The 27,152-nt window shown below is 34.6% G+C and overlaps 2 protein-coding genes across 2 annotated transcripts; one reads left to right on the plus strand and one right to left on the minus strand.

The window, feature by feature from the left end:
• Window positions 1–703: 703 nt before the first annotated feature.
• Window positions 704–1,390, minus strand: LOC122282543 (protein FAR1-RELATED SEQUENCE 5-like). The gene has a single exon (XM_043094476.1). The coding sequence runs from the start codon at window positions 1,388–1,390 to the stop codon at window positions 704–706; it is 687 nt and encodes a 228-aa protein (XP_042950410.1).
• A 12,148-nt stretch (window positions 1,391–13,538) lies between these two features.
• Window positions 13,539–17,379, plus strand: LOC122281962 (glycerophosphodiester phosphodiesterase GDPDL3-like). Its single transcript, XM_043093854.1, has 9 exons — window positions 13,539–13,741; window positions 14,037–14,333; window positions 14,495–14,610; window positions 14,791–15,292; window positions 15,380–15,421; window positions 15,573–15,815; window positions 16,093–16,235; window positions 16,387–16,852; window positions 17,137–17,379. The coding sequence occupies exons 1-9, from the start codon at window positions 13,600–13,602 to the stop codon at window positions 17,226–17,228; spliced, it is 2,043 nt and encodes a 680-aa protein (XP_042949788.1). The 5' UTR covers window positions 13,539–13,599; the 3' UTR covers window positions 17,229–17,379.
• The last annotated feature ends 9,773 nt before the right edge of the window (window positions 17,380–27,152 follow it).

Below are 27,152 nucleotides of genomic sequence, written 5' to 3' on the forward strand. Positions count from 1 at the left end.
AAAAAAGGCGTTCATACTCTCGCTCCGCTAGGTTGTACTCATTCCAGCCTAAAAGTGCTCTTTCAGGAAAACTGGTACCTAATGCTCTCGCTTGGAGTATAAACTTTTCAACCAAGCATTCTCATCTAAGTGGTATGTGTTAATAAACTGGGGCCAACCTTTTTCAAACTCGGCAATAGTTTGTGTGTCGTACACACATTTCATCAGCTCAGTTTTCAGGCCACTTTTGTACGCAGCATATGAATCCAACTTCTCGGGAACTTTCTTGAGTATATGCCATAAGCAAAATCGATGTTGAGTTTCTGGAAATATGATCGCAATTGCATTTTTCATTTCTCTATCCTGATCAGTAATAATAGCCTTTGGAGCTATTCTGTCCATACATTGCAACCAAGTATGGAACAGCCATGTAAAAGTCTCTGTGTCCTCACTGGAAGTCAACCCAGCTCCCAAAAGAATAGACTGCCCATGGTGATTTACACCAACAAATGGTGCAAACAGCATCCCATACCTATTAGTCAGGTACGTGGTGTCGAATGTGACGACATCACCAAAATACTTATACGCAGCCCGATTACGTGGATCTGCCCAAAAAATATTTTTTAACCTCTCATCATCGTCTAAATCCATCAATGCAAAAAAACCGTTATTCTTGTACTGCATCCTCATAAAATAATCACGAAGTGCTCCAGCACCACCTGCATCAAGTCGTAGATGACGAGCTTTGTCGATATAATTGTGACAATCCTTTTTCCAAAAATGGCAGGTTCTCGAAGCCATTTGCTCCAACTACAAGAGATCCGTAACTCTTGTTCAGCCGAATACCAGCTAAGTCATTTGTGTCAATGACTCTTTTAACAGTCTCATTCACTTCTCTGTTACATCGAAAGAAGCGGGATTTCAGAGGGCTAATTACATGATTATGTGAGTTATTCACTGTTGTTAACCGCATCTTTTCCTCGACTCTTAAGGCATTAATCATTGCCTTACAGTCCGTCTTTCCTGTCGGACGTGGGTTGGCGATATTGGAACTCTTAATCTGAGCCTTCCCTCCCCGTGCACAACCGAGGGTGACATATCTGACACTTTGATCCTTTGACCTCTCACTCCTTCGTGTCATCACCCCAAACCCACAATTTTTAGCATACTGCTTATAATAGACCATTAAATCTTCAAACGAATTGAACTCCATTCCTGGCTTTGGCTCCTCAATGATATCATTACAATCCGAAGATGGCAACACATGTAGCGTAGATGGAGTGCCATCGTTAGTTTCCAGTTCATCTAGTCTATCCAATAGATCTTCATCATCAACTCTTGCGGAAGTGCATTGCTCTTCAGTGTCTAAACAATCCGTTAAGGGAGATGCGTGTTCTTCTTCATTTCCCATGGCCTGTACAAGTTGATCACTATTATGTCTACATGTTGAAAAGGCAATTGGCAATCGCATAATAAATTAAAAAGGAAAAAAATTAAAAGAGTTTATTGGAATGGCATGATAAATAGTTTCAAAATAACCTGCTTGGGTCCCATTAAAAAACTCATTAAATAAATTGATGAATTCTTTTGGAGGTAATTGCAACTTTATAATCTAACTATTGAGTAATAATAGTTTAACTTTTGAAACTACTACAAAATTTCTCTTTTCTAGCTACCTACACTTTTTGGCTCAACCATTAAATATTTGATTTGAGTTAGATACGTGCAACTCGCGGTAGCACGATAGAAATAATTCTCTATATTATTAAATGATAGTTTGATTTTTAAAGACTGTGAAAGCACGTGAAACTTCTCTCAATAATTTCACGTACTTGCATTTGCTTTGATATTTTGTGAAATTACCATCTAAAGAGCTTATCATGAAGATTTCTACATTCTTCTAACATCTCAATATATATATTTTATTATATAATTTATATTTTATCAAAGAAGCTAATCAATATTAAAAGAATTGAAGCCCCTTTAAATTATAAAGGACGTATGCATCTCCATCCTGTTTAACTTGTTGAAACAGTTGTTTTGTCACATATTTTTTCTCAATCGCATACTCGATACTCAAGCGGATGCTTTCCATACAAAATCCACATTACTTGATATTTCACATTTCTTTCCAACAAAAATTTTCAGATTTTCACATTATACAATGCAGCTACAACTGTTTCTTCTATTTTGGTTTACAACAAGTAACATAATGTTCTTTAACCAAAGAGTTGCATAACAACTTTATTAAACCAAATAATAAAATACAAAACTGTATCTAATTAAAAATATCCAACTGATTTAATAATAAATTAAAAAATAAAAAATTCATTAACCAACAACCTGTTTGTAGGCAGCATATATCTAGATGAACTTGCATTTGTATTTGTGAGCTTATCAATCACATAATTATATTTGTACTCATCAAGCAACGTAAAAAAAAAAAACTTTAATCAAACCAATATTATCGGATGCTTGTAAAATTATATAAACAAAATTATGTATGTAATTAAGAGAGTAATAAGCTTCTTTTTCATTTAAGATTTTCCAACCTAGTGAGCTTATGTAAATTATTACAAATCCTCCCTTCCATAATCAATGTAAATTATGTAAACAGTCATATTATATTCTATCAACATGCATGGGAAAACCAAGCTACACGAAATTCATGCTAATGCTACACGGGTATTTCATCCAATCAAATGTAAAATATGCCAAATTCATGCTAATGCTACACGAAACCAAGCCAAAACTGTAAACAACCAACAGATATTGATCCTCATGTGAAAACCATAGTTTACACCAATCCACTGCAGCCCGGTTTATGCAAATCCCACGAAACAGAGCCAAATCAGAGTTTTTCATATATCAAACAACTTATAATCCAGTTTAAGACCCATGTTTATTTAAGCAGAAAAACACAATTAACCAACAGAACCAGAACCTACCCGTGGTGGTGCCGACGGGGTAAAGTCAGAAGATGACCCACGAAACCAAAACCGACCCACGACACTCACCCACATTGCTGACCCAAACTGCCCGAACTGCTGGCCCACCGAGTTGACCCGAGGTTATGGCCCACGAAGCTGACCCAAACATAGCCCATGAAGCTGACCCAAATGGCTGACCCAAACGACGCTCGGGCTTGACCCACACAATGCAGACCGGGCCGAAATCAACCCACCCAAACCGGATGCCCAACCCAACGACTCCGTGCTACACCAACGAGGAACAACTGCAGAACGGCGTGGATCTGGAAGAACCCAAGAAGCCCGCTCGATCTTCTACAATGGTTCCTCCTGCGAGCACTCACACATCAGAAGCGGGAACGAAATGGTTTCAATATCATTTCTTCCGCTTTTTCATTCGGGTGTTTTTTTAATTATTTTATTATTTTATTATTATTTTAATAATGGCCACGTCAGCCGACTGCGTGCCGCTTACATTTGCCGTTTGCCTATAGAACTATTGCTCTGCCACAGAAGCTTCCTTCCCCAACGAATGTCGTCTTGTGGTAACTGACAAAAGAAGGTCTCCAGATTTTGTCACCTCATGTGTTTAAGAACCTCCCGAGCAGTAGTAATCTGAGGACGACAATGTCTTCGTTGAATCGGTCGTCAATCAGATACTGTTCTCTGTATTCTGTCTGTCTACAGGATTCTGGGTTTTACACTTTTATTTTCTTTAAAAAATAAAAAAAAAATGTTTAATATTTGATTAGGTAGGGGATCATGCAAACAAATCTTCATAGCTTAAAATATTAGTGATCACAAAGTCTGGCTGTGTATCATTTTTTTCTTTTTTATTTGCAAGTTGTTTAAATTAATTCAAACTAACATGCAGTGCCAAGCCTTTGAGATTTTGTTTGAATTTTGTGACTTACATTTTGGCTTAAAATGGTAGATTTGGCATTTGAATCTTTGATCGTGTTCATATGGCTATATTGGCGTATCAGATTATATAAAATAAAGTTATTATATTCACAAGTCGGTATATAAAATATAACATTCACATCACTTAAATGATAAAATTTAATTTATAAAATTTAAATTTTAAATCAAATTATGTCAAGCAAATATTATATTAACAAAAATTTTATGTGCAGTCATTTTTAAGTATTTTTATACACTCTATTAATATGATTAATTGCGTCATTTTTTTAATATAAAATAATTATTTTGACTAATCACATTAATAAAATATGTAAAAAAATATATGTAACAAAACTCTTTTAGTAGATATAAGCTATACACCAATTTGAGAGTATAACTTATGTATAAAAAAAAGTTGTTGGATGGGCGTAGTGATGATTCGTAGAGTTGGAAAAGAAGTGGGAGAATCAGTGTGAATGATTCGCATCACTTTATGAAACCTTTGGGCTAAAATGGTAGTGGCGGAAGACCTTTTCATTTTTGAGGGTGTCAATTTAACAATAATAGAAAAGGACTCTTAAAGGCATAACAAGAGTAGTAGTTTGGAGGGGAAAGAGGGTATCCAATCCTAATGACCTTTGCATTTAATTTGCATAAAAAGGGATATACTTTTTTCTTAGGACCCTCCTCCCCCCAACTTGACCGCAAAAGTTTGCTCACTCTCCTCTTCCCCCGCCCCCGGGCGCGGCGCCGCGTCTTTCCACGTTGCTCGCCCAATTTAACTTATCAACTTGTATTTGCTTTATTGCTCTCGTCACATAATCTCATATTTATTTTGGAAAATAATGCATTCTTTTCTTTTCTTTTGGTACGGGTCATTTTTATAAAATAATTTATTGATAAAACATAATTATATAAGAAATTATAAAAAGAGTTATATGTTCGATTTATTTTAAAAAAAAAATTGCGATGAACGCATTTAATAAAAATTTAATTAAAATTTAATGTTGGTTATAATAATAGATTCTAAAAACGTCTCGTATTATTTTTAAAAATGTAAATAAATCTAAAATTTATTTGAAAAAATTAATATGTTAATAATAAATTTTATTTTATTTTTTAAAAAAAATATATATATACTAAACTTATATATTCTCTAACCGTAAACATAAATTTTTTAAAAAATTAATACATATTTCAATTAATGTAGTGTGATATATCATATATCTATCTGATAATAAAAGAATTTTATGCTAATTTGTGAAGTATTTTTTTGTTATTATGTCTGGAGCGCATGCATGTATTTTCCTTCCTTGTATGTATTTCATAGACCAACTCTTTTGCCCGTTTTGCTATCCTCATGTGTTGGTAGGCCCAATCATTGCGTACCACGTTTACACTTGCCAGATTGGAGATGACCATGTTGTGGGGCCCGCTCTAGCTGTGTTCCATTTGTGTCCCGAAAATAATGGCCGGCTTCAGTTGAAGGCTGGAGCGCCAGGATGCAACTGTTGACTTGATCGTTTGTCCACGTACGAATAAAATCAGGGCACGTCAGGAATATAGGACAATAAATAAATTTTTTAATATTAAATTTATAAATGACGTGTATGAGATTTTTTTTATTACAAAATAATTTTATATTTTAACAAATCACATCTTGTTAATTTTGAATTTATTTTTATAATTTATTTTAACGATTAAATCATTTTTCTAATTATTTTTTGTAAAGAAGCTTATTTCTTTAATTAAGGTTAATTTGTATAATGAGTTGAGATATTTTGTGTATAATATTGGGATAAAATATTATAAAATTAAAATATTTTAATATTATTTTTTATGATATAATTTTTAATATAATTTTTATTTTGAAATTTGAAAATTATGATTTTTTATTTTGTTTATAAATTTAGGAAATTTTTAATAATTATTAAAATTGAAAAGTATTTATATTTGTTGTGTTGAGATATTGAGATAAGATAAAATAAAATGAAAGCATATTTCTATCGAAACTAGAACTATTGTATAATTTAGATAGTGAGTCGAGATGAGAAGAATTAAGATGAAAATTAAAAATTAAATAAAATATTATTTATTATTATTATTATTTTAGATATTGAAATAGTTAAATTATTTATTATATTTTATTTAAAAATTTAAAAAATTATAATAATAAAATAAAATAAGATAAGATAAAATATTTCTTCTACCCTAAAAACCCTAATATTCTTTATTATTTACAAAAGAATTGTACTCAATAATTACATGCACATTATTAGCACTACGATTTCAAAAGTTACAAAGATTTCGATTTTCAACGCGAACACGGTTGTTAGGTCATGTTTGGGATAGAAATAAGGCTACAATCCAACACAAATTCTACATTTTCATCTCAATTTAACACAATTTATCTCATTTAATTATTATAATTTTTTTTAAATTTTAACATAAAATATAATAAATAATTTTATATTTTCAAATCTTAAAATAATAATAATATTAAAAAATAATATTTTAATAATATTTTATTCAACTTTCAACTCAACTCAATTCAACATCCAAACGCAATCTAAGTTTGTACGTACCTCAGACTCGCACGATCTCTCGCGTTCAGATCGCAAAAGAAACCGCTCAACTTCTCAAGTCGACTTGGAGTAGCCTCTTCCAAAGCAACATGTAGGGGTGAAAACCAACTCATTCGGTGTAGTTTTTGAGCAAAATGGGCGCCGACCGATGAGAGGGAAAATGATAGAACAACCAACCATAACCGGCAGATGGGAAGGAGAAAACTGGATGTATCAACTCCGACAATTCTCTGGCAACTCACGATTGGTTCTCGGTTTCCATAGCGGCGATGGTAGTCTAAGAGAGTAGAGAGAGAGAGAGATTGAGAAACCAAGCAGCAAAATGGGAAATAATAAGTGAAGGAAGAAGACAACGTATTATTGAAACAACGTTGTTTGGTAAGTTTGGTTTAATTCCAAACGGCACTATTCTACTTTTTTGTTCGTTTTGTACCTTATAAATAAAATGAATACTAAACAGCATAAGTTTAATTTGTGTTTAAAATACAAATATAGAAGTAAAACGATGTCGTTCCACTTAAATTTAAATAGAATGCTTCATTTCAAATTGGTATAATTTAAAAAAAAAAAAGTGTATTATTACATCGGGCGGTTCAGCAGTTTGAACCGGCCTCAAACCTTGACCGAACCGATGACAGTCGGTTTTGTTAAAATGTTGCCACCCACCGACTGGTTCTCCATCGGTTTCGGCCAATTTCAGCCTTCGACTGCCAATCTGTGTTAGTCACAGCCGATTCCCTGATTTTTTGTACACCCCTAGCAAGATGAATACGTGTTGTCGAAAAACAAGACAAGGAGATTAGGGGCCATTTGCTTGGTGGATTGCTTTAGATCAATTAAGTTCAGTCTAATTTTAAGATAAATCTAATATCTGAATACACAATTTTCAAATAACTAAACTCATCTCAATTCAAAACTTTTTTATACGTGAAACCCACAACTTATTTTAACTTCTCATAAATACATCTAAACTTATTCTAATATTTAAACTCATCTAAACTCATCTTATGTGTGCTCCACAAAACTCACTTAACCGTCTTAACTCACTATTATTCATAAAAAACTTAATTCAACTCAATATCCAAGCAGGACCTGGTTGGATTTGGACGATGAGATGAGATGAAATAATTTTAGGTAAACGTTAAAAGTTAAATAAAATATTATTAGAATATTATTTTTTAATATTATTATTGTTTTAAAATTTTAAAAAATTGAATTATTTATTATATTTAATATGAAGATTTAAAAAAATTATAATAATGAGATAAAATAAAACACTTTTATTATCTAAATGAGATCTAATTAAAACATTAAAGTTAATCAAATAAGTACCAAAGCAATTTTAGCTTCACAAATTTTATTTTATTTTTATAAAATAATTCTACTTATTAATTTTACATATCACATTTATTTATTTTTTTATAATAAATATGTGATATATAAATGATAAATAGAAAACCCGATTGCCGGAAGCTACTGTGCTTCTATGATTCGCTGCCGAGTTCTTCTAAGCCAACCTTGGCTAGAACCAATGATATTATTTTAACCACTCACTCTTGTTGTTTCTACTTGACATGGGATTCTATCACATAGGAAACGTTCGTGATTATTTTAGGCTACCTGTTGCATGAGCTAATTGATATGATTTGATTATTTTGTAGGTAATCCGCCTTTAGTCATTGCACGCGGTGGGTTTTCAGGGCTATTTCCTGATTCTAGTGTTATTGCCTATGATTTGGCGCTGCAAATTAGTGTGCCCGATGTGTTCGGTGTGATGTGCAATTGACAAAGGATGGAGCTGGGATCTGTGTGCCGGGAATAAGGTTGGAGAAACAACTGACATTTCTTCGGGTGTTTACAAAAGCAGGAGTAAGGTCTATCTTGTTAATGGGGCCTACGGTTGTAATCGAGCATAACTGAGTAGGTCTTTGACTTGTCGAGTTCTGCTCGACTTAAAATACTCGAGTTCGAGATTTTTTTTATTTTTTGTTCAATCACTCGATAAGCTAAACTCTCAACTCGAATTCTTGAGTTTATCCTATAAATGAGTTCGAGTTCGAATTATTATTATTTTTTCTGAATAAGATTTAATAATTAATAAATTAAATAAAAAAAATTAAATATCTAATATTAAATTTATACAACTAATAAGTAGAACCTCTATTGAAATTATAAAATTTTAAAAAAAATTATAAATAATTAATATCTAACTAATTGATATTTATCCAAAATAACAATATATGATATTCATATATATATATATATATATTATTAATACATACACTTAATATGATAATATATATCTATTTCATATATGACTCCCATAAACTAATATATGAAATTATTAAATTTTACTAACTAATTATTATACAAATTATAAAATATACCTATAAATTATATTCACTATATAGATACAAGTAATTAGATTACATATTATATATTTAATTATAAAAGTGATATGCTTAATACATATGTATATTATATACATAGGTGTATGTATATAGTTATCAAGATATGAATGAGTTTTAATCGAGTCAAGCTAACAAATCAACTTGAGCATAAACGAGCGGGCCTTAGCAGGCCTTAATCGAATTGAGTTTTGTTGAGTATGTATAATTTACAAATTGAGCATACGTCTACTTTCACGAAGAGTTTTTTTTTTTTTTTCATGAGTCGAATTCGATTCGAGTTTAACCGAGTAAGTACCGAGCGGGTTATCAAACAGACTAGTTCATTTACAGCCCTAATAGTTTTCGGTGGATTTCATCTTTAGTGTGCTAGCAGCTAATGTCATCTGTAAGTCTGAGTAGTAGTCATTGGCAACTTTTTTCTTTACTTCTCTGTCGTATAGGCTACTCGGAGGCCTAGTGAACCATCCTTTTTTATTTTTTTTACATATAGTTGGATGCCTTTCAAGTACATTCTTATGCACGTAAGCGAGTCTGAGATGAATATGGATGATTGGGATTCAAATATTGTTTTCCAATGTCTTTAGAGTAAATGTAGTTATGCTTCCCCTCTTTCAAAATACAGTTAAAGTTGCTATCAGACTGTGTTGTCGCTTATTTAATATGCTCTTTTGCATTAGCAATTGATGCAAATTTCTCTGTTTAATACCAGTAACTCAAGGAGTCTATTCTCGATCTAATAACTTTGATGGCTCTGGCTTCCAAATTCTCACCGTTCAAAACTTGACTGCAACAATGAAACCACCAAGCTTATGGTTGAACATTCAGGTAAATAAAGACTATAAACTGTCTTACATTAAATTTTTCGTTGCCTTTGTTGTATGAATATTTCTCCAATCATGTAGGATATGGCTTCTCAGCTATCATTTTGAGTAACCTTTTATTCTAACACTTTTTCCGCATGATGCATTCTTTAGACAACACAATTTCAGTATGAGAAGCTTTGTACTTTTGGTGTCAGAGAAGTGTGAGAATTCGTTATATTTCATCACCAGAGGTGGGTTTCCTAAGAATTATAATGACATGATTTAATCCAAGCACGACAAAACTGGTCTTCATGTTTCTAGGACAGGATGAGATCGAGCCTTTAGCCAACCAGACATACGGTACTCTGTTAAAGAATCTTACGTTTATCAAGACATTTGCCTCTGGAATTCTCATTCCCAAAGCTTACATATGGCCTGTAGATGCAAGTCTTTATTTACAACCTCATACCACTGTTGTCGTAGATGCTCATAAGGCAGGGCTAGAAGTGTTTGCATCAGATTTTGCAAATGACGTTCCATTTAGCTTCAATTACAGTTATGATCCATTATCTGAGCAATTGTCTTTCATTGACAATGGTGACTTTTTCGTTGATGGTTTGCTGACGGACTTCCCAATGACTTCGGCAATAGGTAACTTATTTTATTCACTTTGTAAGAATAGTTTTCATCATCAAGTATGGGTTCATTATCAGGTTTTATTTTGGTTTTGATTTCGGAACTTCCTGAATGAAACTTGATTTGGCTATCTGAACCCCTGGACAGATGTATTTATTTGAAATGATCAAATTAAATTAGTCTTTAATTCCTTGTGGGTTTGGTTACCTTGACCCCTTGTTTGATTTTTCCTTGGCCTGTATCTTGACCTTGAAGCACCTCCAATGTGAAATGTTTGACCATTCTTTGGTGCAATCATGTGATATTAGTGCGCATTTTCAGATCACCTTGATTGAGTTCCTTTCGTTTCGTTTAAAATTGGTTGTTTACTACAGATGAATCCATGAGTTATCCTATGTTTTCATGAGAAGTTAAAGAATCCCCTATCTATTAGCAAAGCTTGAAAAACTTCCACAACCCCGCCCTTGGCAGACCATGATGGAAGGCCATTGACGGGGTTGTGGTTGGGGCTAGAATCATTATGCAATATGGTTTACTAAATCGCTCTGATTTTTAGGAAATTTTTCAATTTTATTCTCAAACCTAGGGCTACCTTTAATGCGAAGCACCTTATCAAGTTATGATAGTAGTCGAATGGATTTGCTCTCTGAGTACTTGCATATATTTCTCTATGCTATGTGCTGCAATTATATAGTTGAAAACAGAAGCATTGAATTTCAGAACAGAAATAGATGGATAACTCTGATGCAGACGGTGCTTTTGTTCTTTTCTGAATCTCAGACACAAGCATTAGTTTTTTATAATTGAATTATTGGCCACTTATTTCAATTAATATTTCCTTCAAGATGTTGATTTCTCCTCATACTGCAGATTGCTTTGCTCATCTAGGCAATAATGCTCCAGCACAAGGTATATCACTCTTTCATGTTGCTTCTGATAAAAGCTTTAGACTTTTTTTTCCCTGCTCTTAACTGATAATGCTAACCTTGTTCCTTCACCTTGTTCACCATCCAGCAAAGCCTTTGGTTATCTCCAAAAATGGAGCAAGTGGAGATTACCCTGGGTGCACTGACTTACCATATATAATTAAAAAGCTATTAAACTTATAAGCAGTCACTAAGTTTCATCTTTGGTCTGTGTCGATGGATTATCTCAACACTGACAGTTGCATTGAGATCTAAATGCACTTGCTATGGCCTTTGTCAAAGATTAAAAGTGGGTTTTAAAAGTGGCATTTGCTTGAATTAAGGATTTTTTTTTTTTTTTTTTTTTTTTTTTTAAATTTGGATATACTTACTTTTATACATTGAAAAGCTATTGAGTTCAACTCATTATTGCTGTTTACACTGATGAACAGTCTTATTGCTTCCATTGATGAAAAAGAATGAGTTGTTCAAATCTTTTTGTTTTTTGTAGGATCACTTTGAATCTAATCACTTGAAGTCACTATTTGGTGTGAGATTAATCATCGATGAACATCTTATTGATTTTATAATTCATATATTATAATTTTGCATTTTGTAATATAACGTATAAATAAAAAATAATGTAATATGTAATGGATTGCATTGTTATGCATAGGTGAATATTGGAATATTTTTTTTTTTTTTGTTTTACATGCATGTAGTATTTTTGAACACAAACATTATCCTTTCCAACTAGATGACTTAGAAATTTATTTTAGTAAAATAAAAAAGAATTATGCTTTTAAATAAATATAAACTTTTACATAAAAAGAATTATGCTTTTAAATGGATTTTCTTGAAAAATCTTGAATAAAATATAGGCTTTTACTACAAAAGAAATTATGATTTTAAATTTAATTAGAATGAACTTTTATTATTTTAAAAAAAAAATCCAAATTTCAGCCTGGATCACATGGCAGAAGGCCGGATTGGAAAGTGCGGTTCGCTTTCTATGGAGATAAGAACAAGGAAGCACTGGCCATGGCAAGCATTGGTTGGAAGAAGAGGGCGGATTGCCTAAACTAACCAATACTACTCGCCTACCTGATGTACAGCCCTACGGCAAATCTTTCTGCATTAACGCTACTACTTGCCAGTAGGTACAGAGGCAGGCCATTTGAAGGGAAGCGGGGATGCTTCAACATTTTGGGACATTCTCTGGTTAATTCCACTTCTTACACTTCTTATCTAAAAACTACATAACGAGATTGGGTAATTATTGTGATTACTATCGATGCCTTGCGTAAGGCGAGAAATATATGACACAAGCAATATTTGAGCTTTTGAGATCTCTCACGTATATCTGTCGAGCCACTCTTTAAAATATCCCATGTTGACATATATAATAATGTTAGATATAGTATGAAGATCTTCAAACTTTGCATACATCTTTAAAAAATAAAAATAACTAGCATGTTCATTTATCTTTCATATTATATTTTTTTCTTTTTCTTTTTCTTTTTTTTAAATAAAAAATAAATAAACACGCCTATCTTCCTAAAGGTCATTGGTCTAACTACATGTGATAAATAATAGCATATGGGTTGGGCCTCGTTCAACGGGGATTAATACATGACTACGGTACCAATCCGCATTTATCATCGCCCCGTACGTGTAGCTAGTGCGTACCACAATTCTGATGTCGTTTTGATTAACTTTGGATTCAAATGTACTCATTTTCACTAATGTGGGGTCGGGGCTTGATTCGGCCGTTTACCACCATTAAGTTACGTTCTCACTTCAATCCATCTCAAATAAATTATCAATAAAATCTTTTATTTTTTTAATATTTTATAAAAAAAAATTAAACTTATTTTAATTTCTTTACATTTAAATATATTTTTAAAAAATTAATAAAATATTATTATTTATATATCAATTCAAATCATTTCAACATATAAACACAGTTTTTATATTGCGAGGCAAGGTAGGTTGACCATTTCCCCGTACTGATCATGTACGTGCTTGACTTGGTTCTCTAATCCGTTATGCTATCATTAGTCATCACTGTACAAATACTAATTATTGCTTCTAATTATCCGAACAGTTATCCCTTTTCACCAAGCCGATTAAAACACGTTTTCCCATGACAACCGATCAGCTTAATTTATAATATTTAGAGCCAGAATATTTGCATGCATGCCAAATTGGAAAAATCTTGACGACGTCAAATATGCAGGATTGCGCGGTAAGCCATCCCCTCATCTCTCTTTCGCAAGCAAATCGAGCCCTCTACCTCTCTCTAGATCTCTCTCTCTCTATATATATATCTATTACAAAGTTACGAAAATCTCACAAATCTCCCGAAAAAACCTTATCCTCGGAAGTTACGTACGTTCTCAGTTTCAATGGTTTGCCAGCAAGCTTTTCCGGCAACGTGCAACCTACGCTGTCTGGCGTTCTTTCTTATCCTGCTTCAATGCACCGCGGTATTAGCTTTGGTATCTGCTCAGGAACCTAGCCAGACTGATCGCTGGCCTACGCTTACTGGTTTGTGTTTTGCCTCCAAGCCTCTAGTAACTGTACTGTCGAGAAAAATATAGCGTTGGAACAAAATGAAAAAGTTTTCTGCTTTCTTGAAAAATGAAATTAAAACGGAGTGAGAGTATTGTTCTTGCGCCGGATTTAGTACGTACGTACGTACCTTCGATATCTTTGTGAAACATTACATACACAACAATGTTGTAATTCATTCATTGATCATTATTCATGTTAATGTTTCTACTTGAGTTTTACATGGCATGCTAATAAACTGATACATATGATTGGAATTAATATTTTGTAGGTAAACCGCCTCTAGTGATTGCACGAGGAGGCTTTTCAGGGCTGTTTCCAGATTCTAGTTCAATTGCCTTTGATCTGGCACGGCAAGTTAGTCTACCCAATGTCCACGTATGGTGTGACGTGCAATTAACAAAGGATGGAGTTGGGATTTGTGCGCAGGGTGTCAAGTTGGAGAATGCTACTGACATTGCTACTATTTACAAAAAGAGGAGTAGGGTTTACCGAGTTAATAAGGTCCCTACCCGAGGATGGTTTTCTGTGGATTTCACCTACAAAGAGCTAGCAAATAATGTCTCCGGTATGTCTGACTTTTCGCTCACAAACCTTATTTTCTTTACATTTTTTTTTTTTTGGTTACCGTCTATCTGTTTATAGTTGCTATCAGTCAAGGTTTCTACTTATTTGATATGAGATTTCTCATCGTCAGCTGATGCGAATTTCTCTGTTTCTAATTGTCAGTAACGCAAGGAGTCTATTCTCGAACTAACCGATTTGATAACCATGGCTTTGCAATTATCACCGTTGATTATTTGGCTAAAGAAATAAAACCACCAGGCATATGGCTGAACATTCAGGTAATTAAACAAAAGATTATGAGCTGTGCTCTGTCTGTGTGCCTTAACATTGAATTGGTCTCCTCGATCGTTCGTTGCTTTAATTTTCCTCTGATAATGTTGGATATGGCTTGGCTTCTCAGCTATCATGCATTCTGATCACTAACCCTATTGCTCCAACTCCGAACACTTAATTTGCAGTACGATGCATTCTTCACGCAACACAAATTAAGTATGACAAGATTTGTGCTTTCTGTTTCGAAAAGAGTGAAAGTCGATTACATTTCATCACCAGAAGTGGCTTTCCTAACACGTATTGCGTCGGGATTTAAACCCACAAAGACAAAATTGGTCTTCCGATTTCTAGGACGAAATGAGATTGAGCCTTCAACAAGCCAGACATATGGCTCTCTATTGAAAAATCTTACTTTTGTCAAGACATTTGCCTCCGGAATCCTTGTTCCCAAGGACTACATATGGCCCGTAGATGCAACTCTTTATTTACAACCCCATACCTCTATTGTCGCTGATGCTCATAAAGCAGGGCTTGAAGTTTTTGCCTCGGATTTTGTAAATGACATTCCCATTAGCTACAATTACAGTCATGATCCCATATTGGAGTACTTGTCTTTCGTTAACAATGCTGACTTTGCTGTTGATGGAGTGCTGAGCGATTTCCCAATGACTGCCTCAGAGGCTATAGGTAAGTCTTTTTTTTTTTTTTTCTCTACTAGGTATTTACTATTAAGTATTTTCATCACAATCCTGAATTTTTCTCCTCGTACTGCAGCTTGCTTTGCTCATGATCTCAGCAGAAAAGCTTCATCACAAGGTATCTATCTCGGTCACAAATGCTTATAACCAGGGCTTCGATCCTTTTCAGTTCACAACTGATTGATTATGTTGTCTAAGTGAGTGTTTCTATGACAACATTATTCTCGGTATATCATTATTGACACTCTTTCACCTTGCTCATTATGCAGCGAAACCATTGATTATCTCTAAATATGGAGCAAGTGGAGATTACCCAGGTTGCACAGACTTGGCCTATAACAAAGCTATTGCAGATGGCGCAGAAGTAATTGATTGCCCAGTTCAACTGGCCAAGGATGGGACACCATTTTGCCTGAGCTCAAAAAATTTGACAGAAATTGCAATAGTTCCAAAGGATGTGGGTGGAATATTTTCCTTTCGCCTGAAATGGAATCAGATTCAAACCTTGATACGTAAGTTGAATTGGATTCTCCTTTACATATTCTGTGCAGTTATACCCTTTAAACCATAACCTCTCCTTCCTAATCCGATAGCAAACGAAGAAAACATTCACTAAACACTTTCATGCTTTGGAAAAATTCATCCTCTTAAATTTGTTTAAAAGCTTTTGTCGAGACTGAGAGACAAGCATGATGGAACTTTACATCGGTTTGAATTAATTCTCTGCATTGAATGAGGATTTTCGTCACTATCTACTTATATGCTTGTATTATGCATAAATTCTGGTAGCGGTAATAGCAAACCCCTCCGCCAAGTTTAGAATGTTCCGGAACCCGAAGTTCCAAAATGCCGGAAAGTTTATAACATTGTCCGATTTCTTGGCCTTGTCAAAGAATGCGAAATCTCTTACTGGTGTCCTGATCAACATAGAGGTGAGTATTTGCTCTGCTGCTTACTGTCTTTTTGTTGTTGAAATACATGATTTGCAATTTATCAAAGGGGTGTTTCTTCTCATGCCTCCAGATTTTAATATTTTTCTTGATCATCCATCGCTGTTTCATTCTGTTGATCCGTTCCTTTCAGAATGCACGGGGAGTGAGAGTAGCTGATGCGGTCAACGAAGTCTTGATCAAAGCTGGTTTTGATAAACAGACATCCTTAAAAGTTATGATCCAGTCCAGTAATAGCTTAGTTCTAAGGAAATTCAAGGGCAAAAGCAATTACGAGTGTGTATACAAGGCCAATGGGAGTATTGCTGATGGCTCCGACTCAACCATTAAGAACATAAAGAAGTTTGCCGATTCAGTGGTTGTCACCAAGGACTTCATCTTCCCTGAACTTTCAGCATTTATCACTAATACTACCGATATTGTGCCCAAGCTTCATGCAGAGAAGCTCCCTGTTTATGTAGAGACATTCAGCAATGAGTTTGTGACTCAATCATGGGACTTCTTCTCAGATGCAACTGTGGAGATCAACACATTTGTCCAGGTGGCAAAAGTTGATGGTATCATCACCGATTTCCCTTATACAGCTGCCAGATACAAAAGTAAGTGGATTTATTCATATTCAACCTATATTCATGTGATGCATCATGTAATGGTAAAACTTAAATCCCTATTTATCCAAAAAAGAAAAAATAAAAGTTGATGACTGGAGATAATCACTCTCTCGTGCGTAGATATATGATCAGATTTCAGGTTCAGAACCTTTGCTTTAATACCATATCAAATGATGATCAGTACTTTGAATTTAATCTTTATATTATAACATGTGAACTAGATTCAGTATCATGATGTCTGTTTGATACATTGGTGGTTCAATGCAATGCAGGAAATCGGTGCTTAGGTGTGGGCAAAAAGTTACCCCCATACATGCAGCCTATTACGCCTGGAAGTTTGTATCAATTCGCGGAAAATCGTTAATGGACTATCCAAATGTAAAAATAAAGTCTCATTTAATTATTAGAGATGAAAAACTGATTGCTATGGATTATGTAAATTGCAAACCCAAATTTATTAGCTTTGAGCTACAATATTTGTAAAATTAAAATCAAATTTGCTTGTTACTGTTTAAGGAGTAAATGTTTATTTTATTACTTTATATTACTGCTTATTACTAATTTAATTATAATATGATTACTAATTAACATATAATACGTAGAATAGTAAAATATCATGACAAAATAAAATAAATTAATAATTAAAAAAGTTAGTTAAATATTTTTTTTAATTATTAATTACTCATTATTATATAATGAATAAATGGATAATTCAATGTAGAGATTTGATATAAATAGCCAAAGTCAAATTCTTCTTATATTATTTTATTGTTATATAATAAAAAAATAGATATTCTAATGTGGAGACTTATGTGAATAGAATAACCAAAAGTCAAATTCATCTTACATTCATTAAAAGTGTTCTTTAACTTTGTATAATCCATCGAGGATGTTCTAAGATGATTAAGTTTTATAATAAAGGGTAGCATGCAGTTGGTGGTTGATGAACAGGTAATTTTCTCATGCAACGATGGTACTATATGTTGCGCCTCTAGGCTGTCCAAAAATCACACAAAACGATAGAGAGATAATATTTAAGTGGTTCGACAACTTGCCTACGTCCACTGAAGCGGAAACTCAATATTTTCAATATGTTTGTACAAAATTACAAATACTTATAAACAACTCTCTATCTCTCAAAATGGCCCTCTGTTCTGGGAAAAACCCATAGCCCTGCCTTGATCTCTCACCGCAGTGAGGATGATCTTAATCTTCAACAAATGATCTCCTTTTATAGGAGAAGTCATGGGGGACAAACTCCCACACTTCTTGACGAAGAGGGAGCCTCCTTTCGGTGCAGCAAATTTTAGTCAATATTTGCTGCCAAAGACTTTCGGTGGATGGGTGTGTGGTTGCAAGATCAAATGGCAATTCACACTTGGGGGGTTTCCAACAATCACCCCCTCCCCCCAAGTGTGCTATACTAGGATGCTACAAACGGTTGCATCCTTCAAATGATTGCACTCCTTCATTGGAATGCTTGTTAGCCATGAGAGATTTTCGCTATTAAATGCATCTGCAGGTACGTCTTCAAATGGATATCTAAATGCCTCTCCAAATGCATCAGCATCGTTTACATCCACGAAACTTGTAAGGGATTTTTTTTTTTCAGAAGAGATTTACAAGTGCTTTGTTACATAATCTCAACTCTCTAGGATTCTTCTTTTGCTCGAGTTCATAAGTCTGCACTCATGTACACCTTGAGCAAATTGAGTTTTACTCGAGCCACAATCGAGCAAACAATCTACCTGGTACCTTTACAGCTTTCAAACCAGGCTCCATAATCATACAATCACACCAATCTCCAACTTGGAGACTGGTTCTCAACATGCTAACCTCTATCTCCAGCATGATCCCTTATCATATTTACAATTTTACAGCTCATGTCTTCAAGTTAGAAGATTAACTAAAGTGATGCATAACTTTAGTTTATTACGTACAATGCCCTTAATCAATACATCTATATAGGGCAACACACCTCCCACTACGTTGGGAATCAATGGTCTCAGAGAACCTGTTGCTGAGGTCTCCATCTCTGACCTAGGCGACTGACTCCACATCCTGCTGCTAACATATCCTATCTTCAATCGATGTGCCCATCTTTTGTGCAATCTCTGCTAACTTCGACTTGCATAATTTCCATTCTTGCAAGATTTTCTTCATACCGTAGTTCACTACCTTCATTCAGCAGAATATAGTTTAAGGTAGTAACCACCATGGAGGTCTGATCGTCTTGGCAGTTATGTGATCATCAACTTTAGGTGTAGATATCCCTGGAACATCTGACGTTTTGTTCCCATCTCTCACACCTTTGCTTCATGTCGTGGTCTAGGGAGATTTCTTCAAGTTTAGATGAGGAAAAGTAAAACTGAGTTCCTTTAATTTCCTCATATAATTCACATGATCATTACCACGAGCCAAGACCAATGAATCATTTGTGACCTTCCATGCCTTTTTGAGAAAATACTACTGAATGACTGTTGTCTTCAAGCTGTCTTTAACAGCATTGTGCACTGCAAGAAATGCAATGCCATGTATTTCTTCAGTCACCATATTCACAGTATCATTCTCAGTTTTCTCCTGATTTTAGCAGTCTCTTGTAGCCTATCTTGCCACAATTTCTAGCGAGTCATATGTTGTCCAGATCTTGACTTGCCTCTACCCTTACTATCAATATTCAGGACCAACAACTCTAGATCTTGCCAGAATCTCTTCTATTCACATCTTCATCTAGGATAAGATCTCTTACATTAAGAAACTTCAACTTTGTTTTCTTTGCAGAATTACTCTTCTGCCTTTTATGAAGTTTAACTGTTTCTTCATCTGTAGTTTGTTATTTGCAACTAACTTTTCAAAGAAAGCCACAATGAGACCCGTTGCGGTTATCCTCTTAATAACATTATGCTTCATGAGTTGTATGACTGCAAAAACCTACTTATATAACCAGTTAATCAGCATCATCCAATGATCTAAAGTTTGCTCCTCAAACTTCACGATCCCAACCGGCTTAAATCAAGCCCAAATGAACTGAGTCCAGCAACATTGGACTCTAACTGGCTGACATCAAGCCCAAAACAAATGAGTCTGTCACGACTCCAACCGGCTGTGATCAAGCCCAAAACAGATTTGAAGTATGAACGGTCCAGATCATTAGTACCGATGGAGAATCTTAACATTTCCACCGTACGGTGAGTCCAGAATGATCCAAATAGTTTCTCAACACTATTTGATCATCGTAATTGAATTCCAACTGGCGTTGATCAAGCCCAAAATGATTTGTAACTTTAAACAGTTTAGATCGAAAGTACCGATGGTGAATCTCAACTTTTCCACCGTACAGATGAGTCCGGAATGATCCAAATAGTTTGTCATCACTATTTGATCATCGCAATTGAACTCCAACTGGCATAAATCTAGCCCAAAATGATCTGCAACTCTGAACAGTTTAGATTGAAGGTACCGATGGTGAATCTCAGCATTCCCATCATACGGATGAGTCTGAAATGATCCAAATAGTTGGTGAGTACTATTTGATCATCGCAATTTGACTCCAAATGGCATAGATCTAGCCCAAAATGATCTGCAACTCTGAACAGTTCAGATTGAAGGTACCGATGGTGAATCTCAACATTCCCACCTTATGGATGAGTCCGGAATGATCCAAATAGTTGGTCAATACTATTTGATCATCGCAATGGAACTTCAATTGGCGTAGATCTAGCCCAAAATGATCTGCAACTCGTAGACGGTTCAGATCAAATGTACCGATAGTGAATCTCAACATTCCCATCACACAGATGAGTTCGGAATGATCCAAATAGTTTGTCAACACTATTTGATCATCACAATTGAACTACAACTGGCGTAGATCTAGCCCAAAATGATCTGCAACTCGTGGATGGTTCAGATCGAATGTACCGATGATGAATCTCAACATTCCCACCATACAGATGAGTCCGGAATGATCCAAATAGTTTGTCAACACTATTTGATCATCACAATTGAACTACAACTGGCTTAGATCTAGCCCAAAATGATCTGCAACTCGTGGATGGTTTAGATTGAATGTACTGATGGCGAATCTCAATATTCCCACCATACAGATGAGTACGGAGTGATCCAAATAGTTTGTCAACACTATTTGATCATCGCAATTGAACTCCAACTGGCGTAGATCTAGCCCAAAATGATCTGCAACTTGTGGACGATTCAGATTGAATGTATCAATGGCAAATCTCAACATTCCCACCATACGGATGAGCTGGAATGATCCAAATAGTTGAAATCACTATTTGATCGTTGAAATCGGACTTTGAATGGCTTAGATCTAACCCAACAAAGATCTGAAAAACGGACGGTCCAGATCATCTGGCACGTGTCTTACACGCTTTATAGCAGGGCATCTGAGGTGCGTGTGGCGCATGGCTAACACACACCAGAGTCCTCCTAGGGCACGTGGGGGGCGCGTGAGCGCGTGCCTCTCACGAGTCTTCAACCCCTCGGTGCTTGTAAAGGAGCGTGGATGCGTGTCCCTCATGCGTCTTCTTCCTCCAGACGCTAGTGGGGCGCATCGACGCTTGTTACCCACTCGTCTTCTTCCTTTGGTGCGACTGAGGCGCGTCTGTGCACTCTCCAACTTCTAGGGGCATGTACGGGCCCCTCCGGCATCCGTTTTTTATGCCGTTTGCAGCAACGGATTCATCTTAACGCAAGGAACATTATTGTGTGATCAAAAATTGATTTCAATCAACTTGATTTTTCTGGACAGTACGAAACCAAAGCTCTGATACCAATTGTTGTGCCTTTGGCCTGTCTAAAAATCATACAAAACAATAGAGAGACAATATTTAAGCAGTTAGGCAACTTGCCTACGTCCACTGAAGCGGAAACTCAATATTTTCAATATATTTGTACAAAATTACAAACACTCATAAACAACTCTCTTATCTCTCAAAATGGCCCTCTGTTCTGGGTTTTCCCAGAACCTATATTTTGCCCACAACCCTGCCTTGATCTCTCACCGCAATGAGGATGATCTTAATGTGACGCCCCCAAATTTAGTTTGGGATCGGACGGACATTTAAAGCGTTGAGACATGCAACACAAGGTTACCTGCCCCCGTTCATGACATATAAGATGCAATGTTCCTAACATGCATCTAATATTATGCAATATTCACAGTGGATAATTTTTTTCTTTAGCAATACTATGTACCAAATTGAAAATATCCCAAATGCTTAAAACATACTTCATATATAAAGACCCATTGAACAACTAAGATCACAACACTAGTCCAAAATGGTTATGATCCAAAAAGTACTAGAGATGCAACTTCATCGTACAAGTAGTAATTTACGTTAACTACTATATTAATATTGACGTCGCACCGTCACTTAGTCAACTGTATCTAGTTGATCAGCTCCTGATTCTCCTTCAGATCCTGTAACAAGATCTACCATTCGGGGGGAATGGTAGTTGAGACTACCAAAGTGAGATTTGATTACAAATCTCAGTAAGTTAACAAAAAACTTCCACACAAGCTAATGATGCATGGATGACAGTAAAAGTATAAATGCATAATCAAATTTATAAGTAATTAAAGCATAACTTGGCGTACAACATAGCATAATTGACATAACTTAAATTGAAACATGAACTAAACTTGACTTGACATGAACTTGATCTGAAACTTGACTTAGCATGAACTTGTTCTGAAACTTGACTTAACATGAAAAATACATACTCCACAGTTGTTGTGGCCCCATGTATTCTACACATCACAATGCAGTTAAATACATACTCCACAGTTGTTGTCGCCCCATGTATTCTACGTGTAAATACATACTCCGCAGTTGTTGTGGCCCTATGTATTCTACACATCACAATGCAGTTAAATACATACTCCACAGTTATTATGGCCCCATGTATTCTACGTGTAAATACATACTCTATCGTTATTGTAGCCCTATGTATTCTACACATCACAATGCAGTTAAATACATACTCCACAGTTGTTGTGGCCTCATATATTCTACGTGTAAATACATACTTCACAGTTGTTGTGGCCCTATGTATTCTACACATCACAATGCAGTTAAATACATACTCCACAGTTGTTGTAGCCCTATGTATTGTACACGGCACAATTATTGTATCTCACGTAGTGTATGCGTCACAATTGTTGTGACCCCATACTTCGTGTGCCATAGATGTTGTGGATCCCAAGAAACTGAATGTACTCAAGATGAAACGTGACTGGAATACGAAAGGACTGAAGCCCTGACGTAACATAACGTGACTTGAACATAACTTGAAATACATGACCAACTTGAGATAGAAACATTTCATAACATGGCATAACATATAATAGACAACATATTTAACATGACATACTTGCAACAGTGAATATTACATGACTTGACATACATTTAATAGATGGCATACTTAGCATGACGTACTTATAAGGTACAGTAATACATGACAGAATATATTATGTAACAGATAAAAATTGATGACAGAATAAATTCTGTATAATAGACAATTACGTGATAACTTGGCATGGCATGACATATATGATAACACACATACATACACTGTAGTTCCTTTACTTAGCACACATACACAATAGACTGCTAGTAAGTTAAAAGCTAACTTACCTCAATCTCCGCATTTCTTATAAAATTTTAAGCGCGATCACGAGGAACTGTAATTAGTGATTCTAAAAGTTAGTACTAAATCACTAATAAATTGAAATATGAAAAATACTAACTTAAAGAATAAAATTTCCATTGTACTCTCTGCATGTAGGAAAATGATCTTTTTACCCATAACTTAAGGATTTTGCATACTAACTCTAAAAGTCACCAAAATTTACATGCCTCATATAAATTTTATCCTCAATTCAAATATCAATTTAGAAAAATTTAAAACTAATCACAACTATTAAAACTCCATAAGGCCGAAATTCCCATATGCTATTTCTATTGATTTTTGTTTCCAACTTGTTTTGATCAACCTTTTAATCTATGACTTATAAATATGTGATCTTCAAACCAAACCATCACATGGTTTAAAAAGATATCATAAAATATATATAAGCTTCTAATTCAAGATCACATGGTTAAAAATTAACCAAAACATAAATTTAGCCAATAACATCCACACTTTGGCTTATCTAAATATCTCTTTGCATAAAATTTCATATCTTTGAAACTAACATCAAATATCTTCAAAATAATAATATAAAATATATATAAGATGTTTAGAATCCTCCAATAAAATTATCAAAGTCATTGGAATAGGTTTAGACCATCAAAGAGTTAAACTTTCTCAAAACAGAAACTATTTTTCCTCTTCCAGTTTCTAAGTTTTTAAATCTAAGAAAATCTTTCATCAAAACCTTTAATCATGCAAAAATCCTCAACCAATAGTCATATATACATATTAACAATACTCCATAAAAATTTCGGACCCATATCTATCCATTAGCTTGGTCAAAAACTCCAAACTATAACATATTCTCCAGTTTATCTCCCAGAATGACCTTTCTATAGTTTACATAATATTTGACTGACCAAATGATCTTCAAATGGGACAAATAAGATATCCACATAAATTAGACTAAAAAAAGAACAACTTATATGGAGGAGACTTTATGATAAAATACTTACAAAAGTTTCGAAATGGGCGTGTAAAAGAACTCCTAAAAGCTGTCTGAGAGAGAGTGTTTAATATTCTTTTAATGGAAAGTGTAAATGAAGATAATTTCGTGGGGATGGGTGGTTGGAGATACTTATGAATGAGATATGGAAGAGATGAGGCTGGAATGAGAGTTAAGTGTAGGGCTCTTTTATCCGAAGTGAGAGTTAAGTGTGGGACTCTCTTACCCAAAGTGAGAGTTAAGTGTAGGACTCTCTTACCCAATAATATCCACGAAATTAGCTTAAAATATTTTTATCCAATAATATTCACAAAATTAGTTTAAAATATTTTTATCCAATAATATCTACAAAAATTAGTTCAAGATATTTTTATCCAATAATATCTACAGTTTTGAACAGAAGTTTCGTCCGAAAATATGAAAAAGTGTTATTGCGCCATAAGACCTTAAATAACCCTCCGAGTCTAATGGGACAAACCATAATACATTTTGACACTTCTAACTATTTTCAATAATCAAAAACACATTTCGGATACCATAGTAAATAATAACACTAACTATGTAGTTAGACTAAAACCTATACGATTAATGGATTCGTGAAAAACTTATGGGGTTTTCACGAGGTTCCTAAAGCTAATAAAAATTTCACAATTAAATTTCTAGCGGGCTGTTACAATCTCCCCTCCTAAAAAAAAAAAAGATTTCGTCATCGAAATCGAAATAAGTAAGAAATAACAAGTTAAGGAATAGGTGTTGCTTACCAACCTGGTGTCTATCCCATATATATTTGCCTTTGAGATTATGTCATTCCTTAACTCTCTTACTTTAATCAACAATTATATTATACTTCTTTCCACAAGGTTGGCCAAGTTGTATCGACACACTCTCCAAACCTAAAACTTCAAGTAAATAATCTTCCGAAACTCTTTTTTAGAAAAACATAGGCGATATACTTTAAGTGTTCTTGTAAATACTAAAGTTAGTAGAGAATTCATCAAAATTAAGCCATTATCCTCTCTCTCTCTCTCTCTCTCTCTCTCTCTCTCTCTCTCTCTCTCTCTCTCTCTCTCTCTCTCTCTCTCTCTCTCTCTCTCTCTCTTAAATCAGTGGCCCTCTGTTTTAGACCAGACAACTCTGATCCGCATGATTTTTATAGGTCTTCTGTAGCTGTCAGGTGCCGCATAGCTATGACACTACTTTGCTCTTCTGTAGTTGTCAGACGCCGCAGCTATGATACTACATTGCTCTTCTGTAGTTGTCAGGCACCGCATAGCTATGACACTACTTTGTTCTTCTGTAGTTGTCAGGCACCGTAGTTATGATACTACATTGCTCTTGTCTCTTGTAGAGAAATGCTTCACGAGAGATGATTCGTCATAATTTTCTCTATAAAAGAATTATTCAGTTCATCTTCTTTCGCATCTCATCTTCTTCACTTTTCTGAAATTATTCTGCATTCTTACTCTGCAATCTCTTTCTGCTTACTCACTTTGCAATGGCTCAGCAATCTTCTCATTACCAATACATGAGGTATTCTGCACCTCGTTCACCAGTTGTTTCTGCTTCTTCCGTAAGTGCTATAATGCAATCCAATAATGATCTGACTAATAAGTCAGATAATGAACTTATCTACGAGCTTGTGAGTCTCGGTATCCGATACTCATCAGCCATTGTCGCATATTCTCAGCGACTGCAATCCAAGACTGGTGGGGTTGACAAACTCCACGAGAATATTTCTATCCTTCAGAGGCTTCTTTTGGAATCTAACAAGAAGATAGAAGCACTAAACCGAGAGAACAGAGATTTAAAATCTTTGCTTAACTCTTCTTTTCGAGTGGCTACTCCTTTAGATAGGAAAGGCATGCAGATTTTTGAAGAGCAAGAGCGTTTAAAGATTGAGGCAAAGACCCTCAAATTTCTGTAATTTTGCTTTATGATAATAAAATAATACTTTACAAATATTCATATTTGTGTTTCTATCTTCTAGTAGATGTTTTATGTGCTCCATTTTATTTCTTTCAGGGATTTTCATATATATGACATTATCCAATGATTCATATAAATATGCATTTAATCATGCATATCCAAACTCTCAATAATCTTCAAGTTAATAAAAACCTCAAGGAGTTCTACTGGTCTAGGACTAACTTACTTTTTTATAATCGCAACAATCAGTTCTCTTCCTAGGTGGTACTTCGATAACTGACCAGTTAATAACTTAAACTTGAGACTTTCTCTCTTATGATTGTCATAACTCTTCTATCCATCATGAGTTATCAATTATTCTAACTCTAAATGATTTGTTTCTAATGTTCACATAAATCCTCAAAACTAAGATTTTACTCCCCATATAATAGTTTTCAAAAGAAGATCGATCTATGTATCCATAAAGATAGTGCTTTGCTAGAAATTATTTACTGGCGGCGTGGTAATACTATTATCATAAATGAATCCTATTAAGGCTAAAGCTTCTCCTAATCAAATTACTCTTCCAAACATAATTTCTATCGTATTCTCATAATCAAAACAATTCTCCAAATATGTGGAATACCATTCATCAATCCTAAATATCCTTTCTCATATTACTAAAAGGTATTCTATATCTACATTAGTATGAACAATAATACT

Source organism: Carya illinoinensis, chromosome 11 (assembly GCF_018687715.1).
Source record: "Carya illinoinensis cultivar Pawnee chromosome 11, C.illinoinensisPawnee_v1, whole genome shotgun sequence".
NCBI lineage: Eukaryota > Viridiplantae > Streptophyta > Magnoliopsida > Fagales > Juglandaceae > Carya > Carya illinoinensis.

Bases quoted from the DNA above. Each gene is read 5' to 3' on its own strand.
- LOC122282543 (XM_043094476.1), bottom strand. From the start codon at position 1,390: ATGGGAAATGAAGAAGAACACGCATCTCCCTTAACGGATTGTTTAGAC.
- LOC122281962 (XM_043093854.1), top strand. From the start codon at position 13,600: ATGGTTTGCCAGCAAGCTTTTCCGGCAACGTGCAACCTACGCTGTCTG. The intron at 14,611-14,790 runs GTAATTAAACAA...CTTAATTTGCAG, and splicing joins GCATATGGCTGAACATTCAG to TACGATGCATTCTTCACGCA. The intron at 15,293-15,379 runs GTAAGTCTTTTT...CTCGTACTGCAG, and splicing joins GACTGCCTCAGAGGCTATAG to CTTGCTTTGCTCATGATCTC.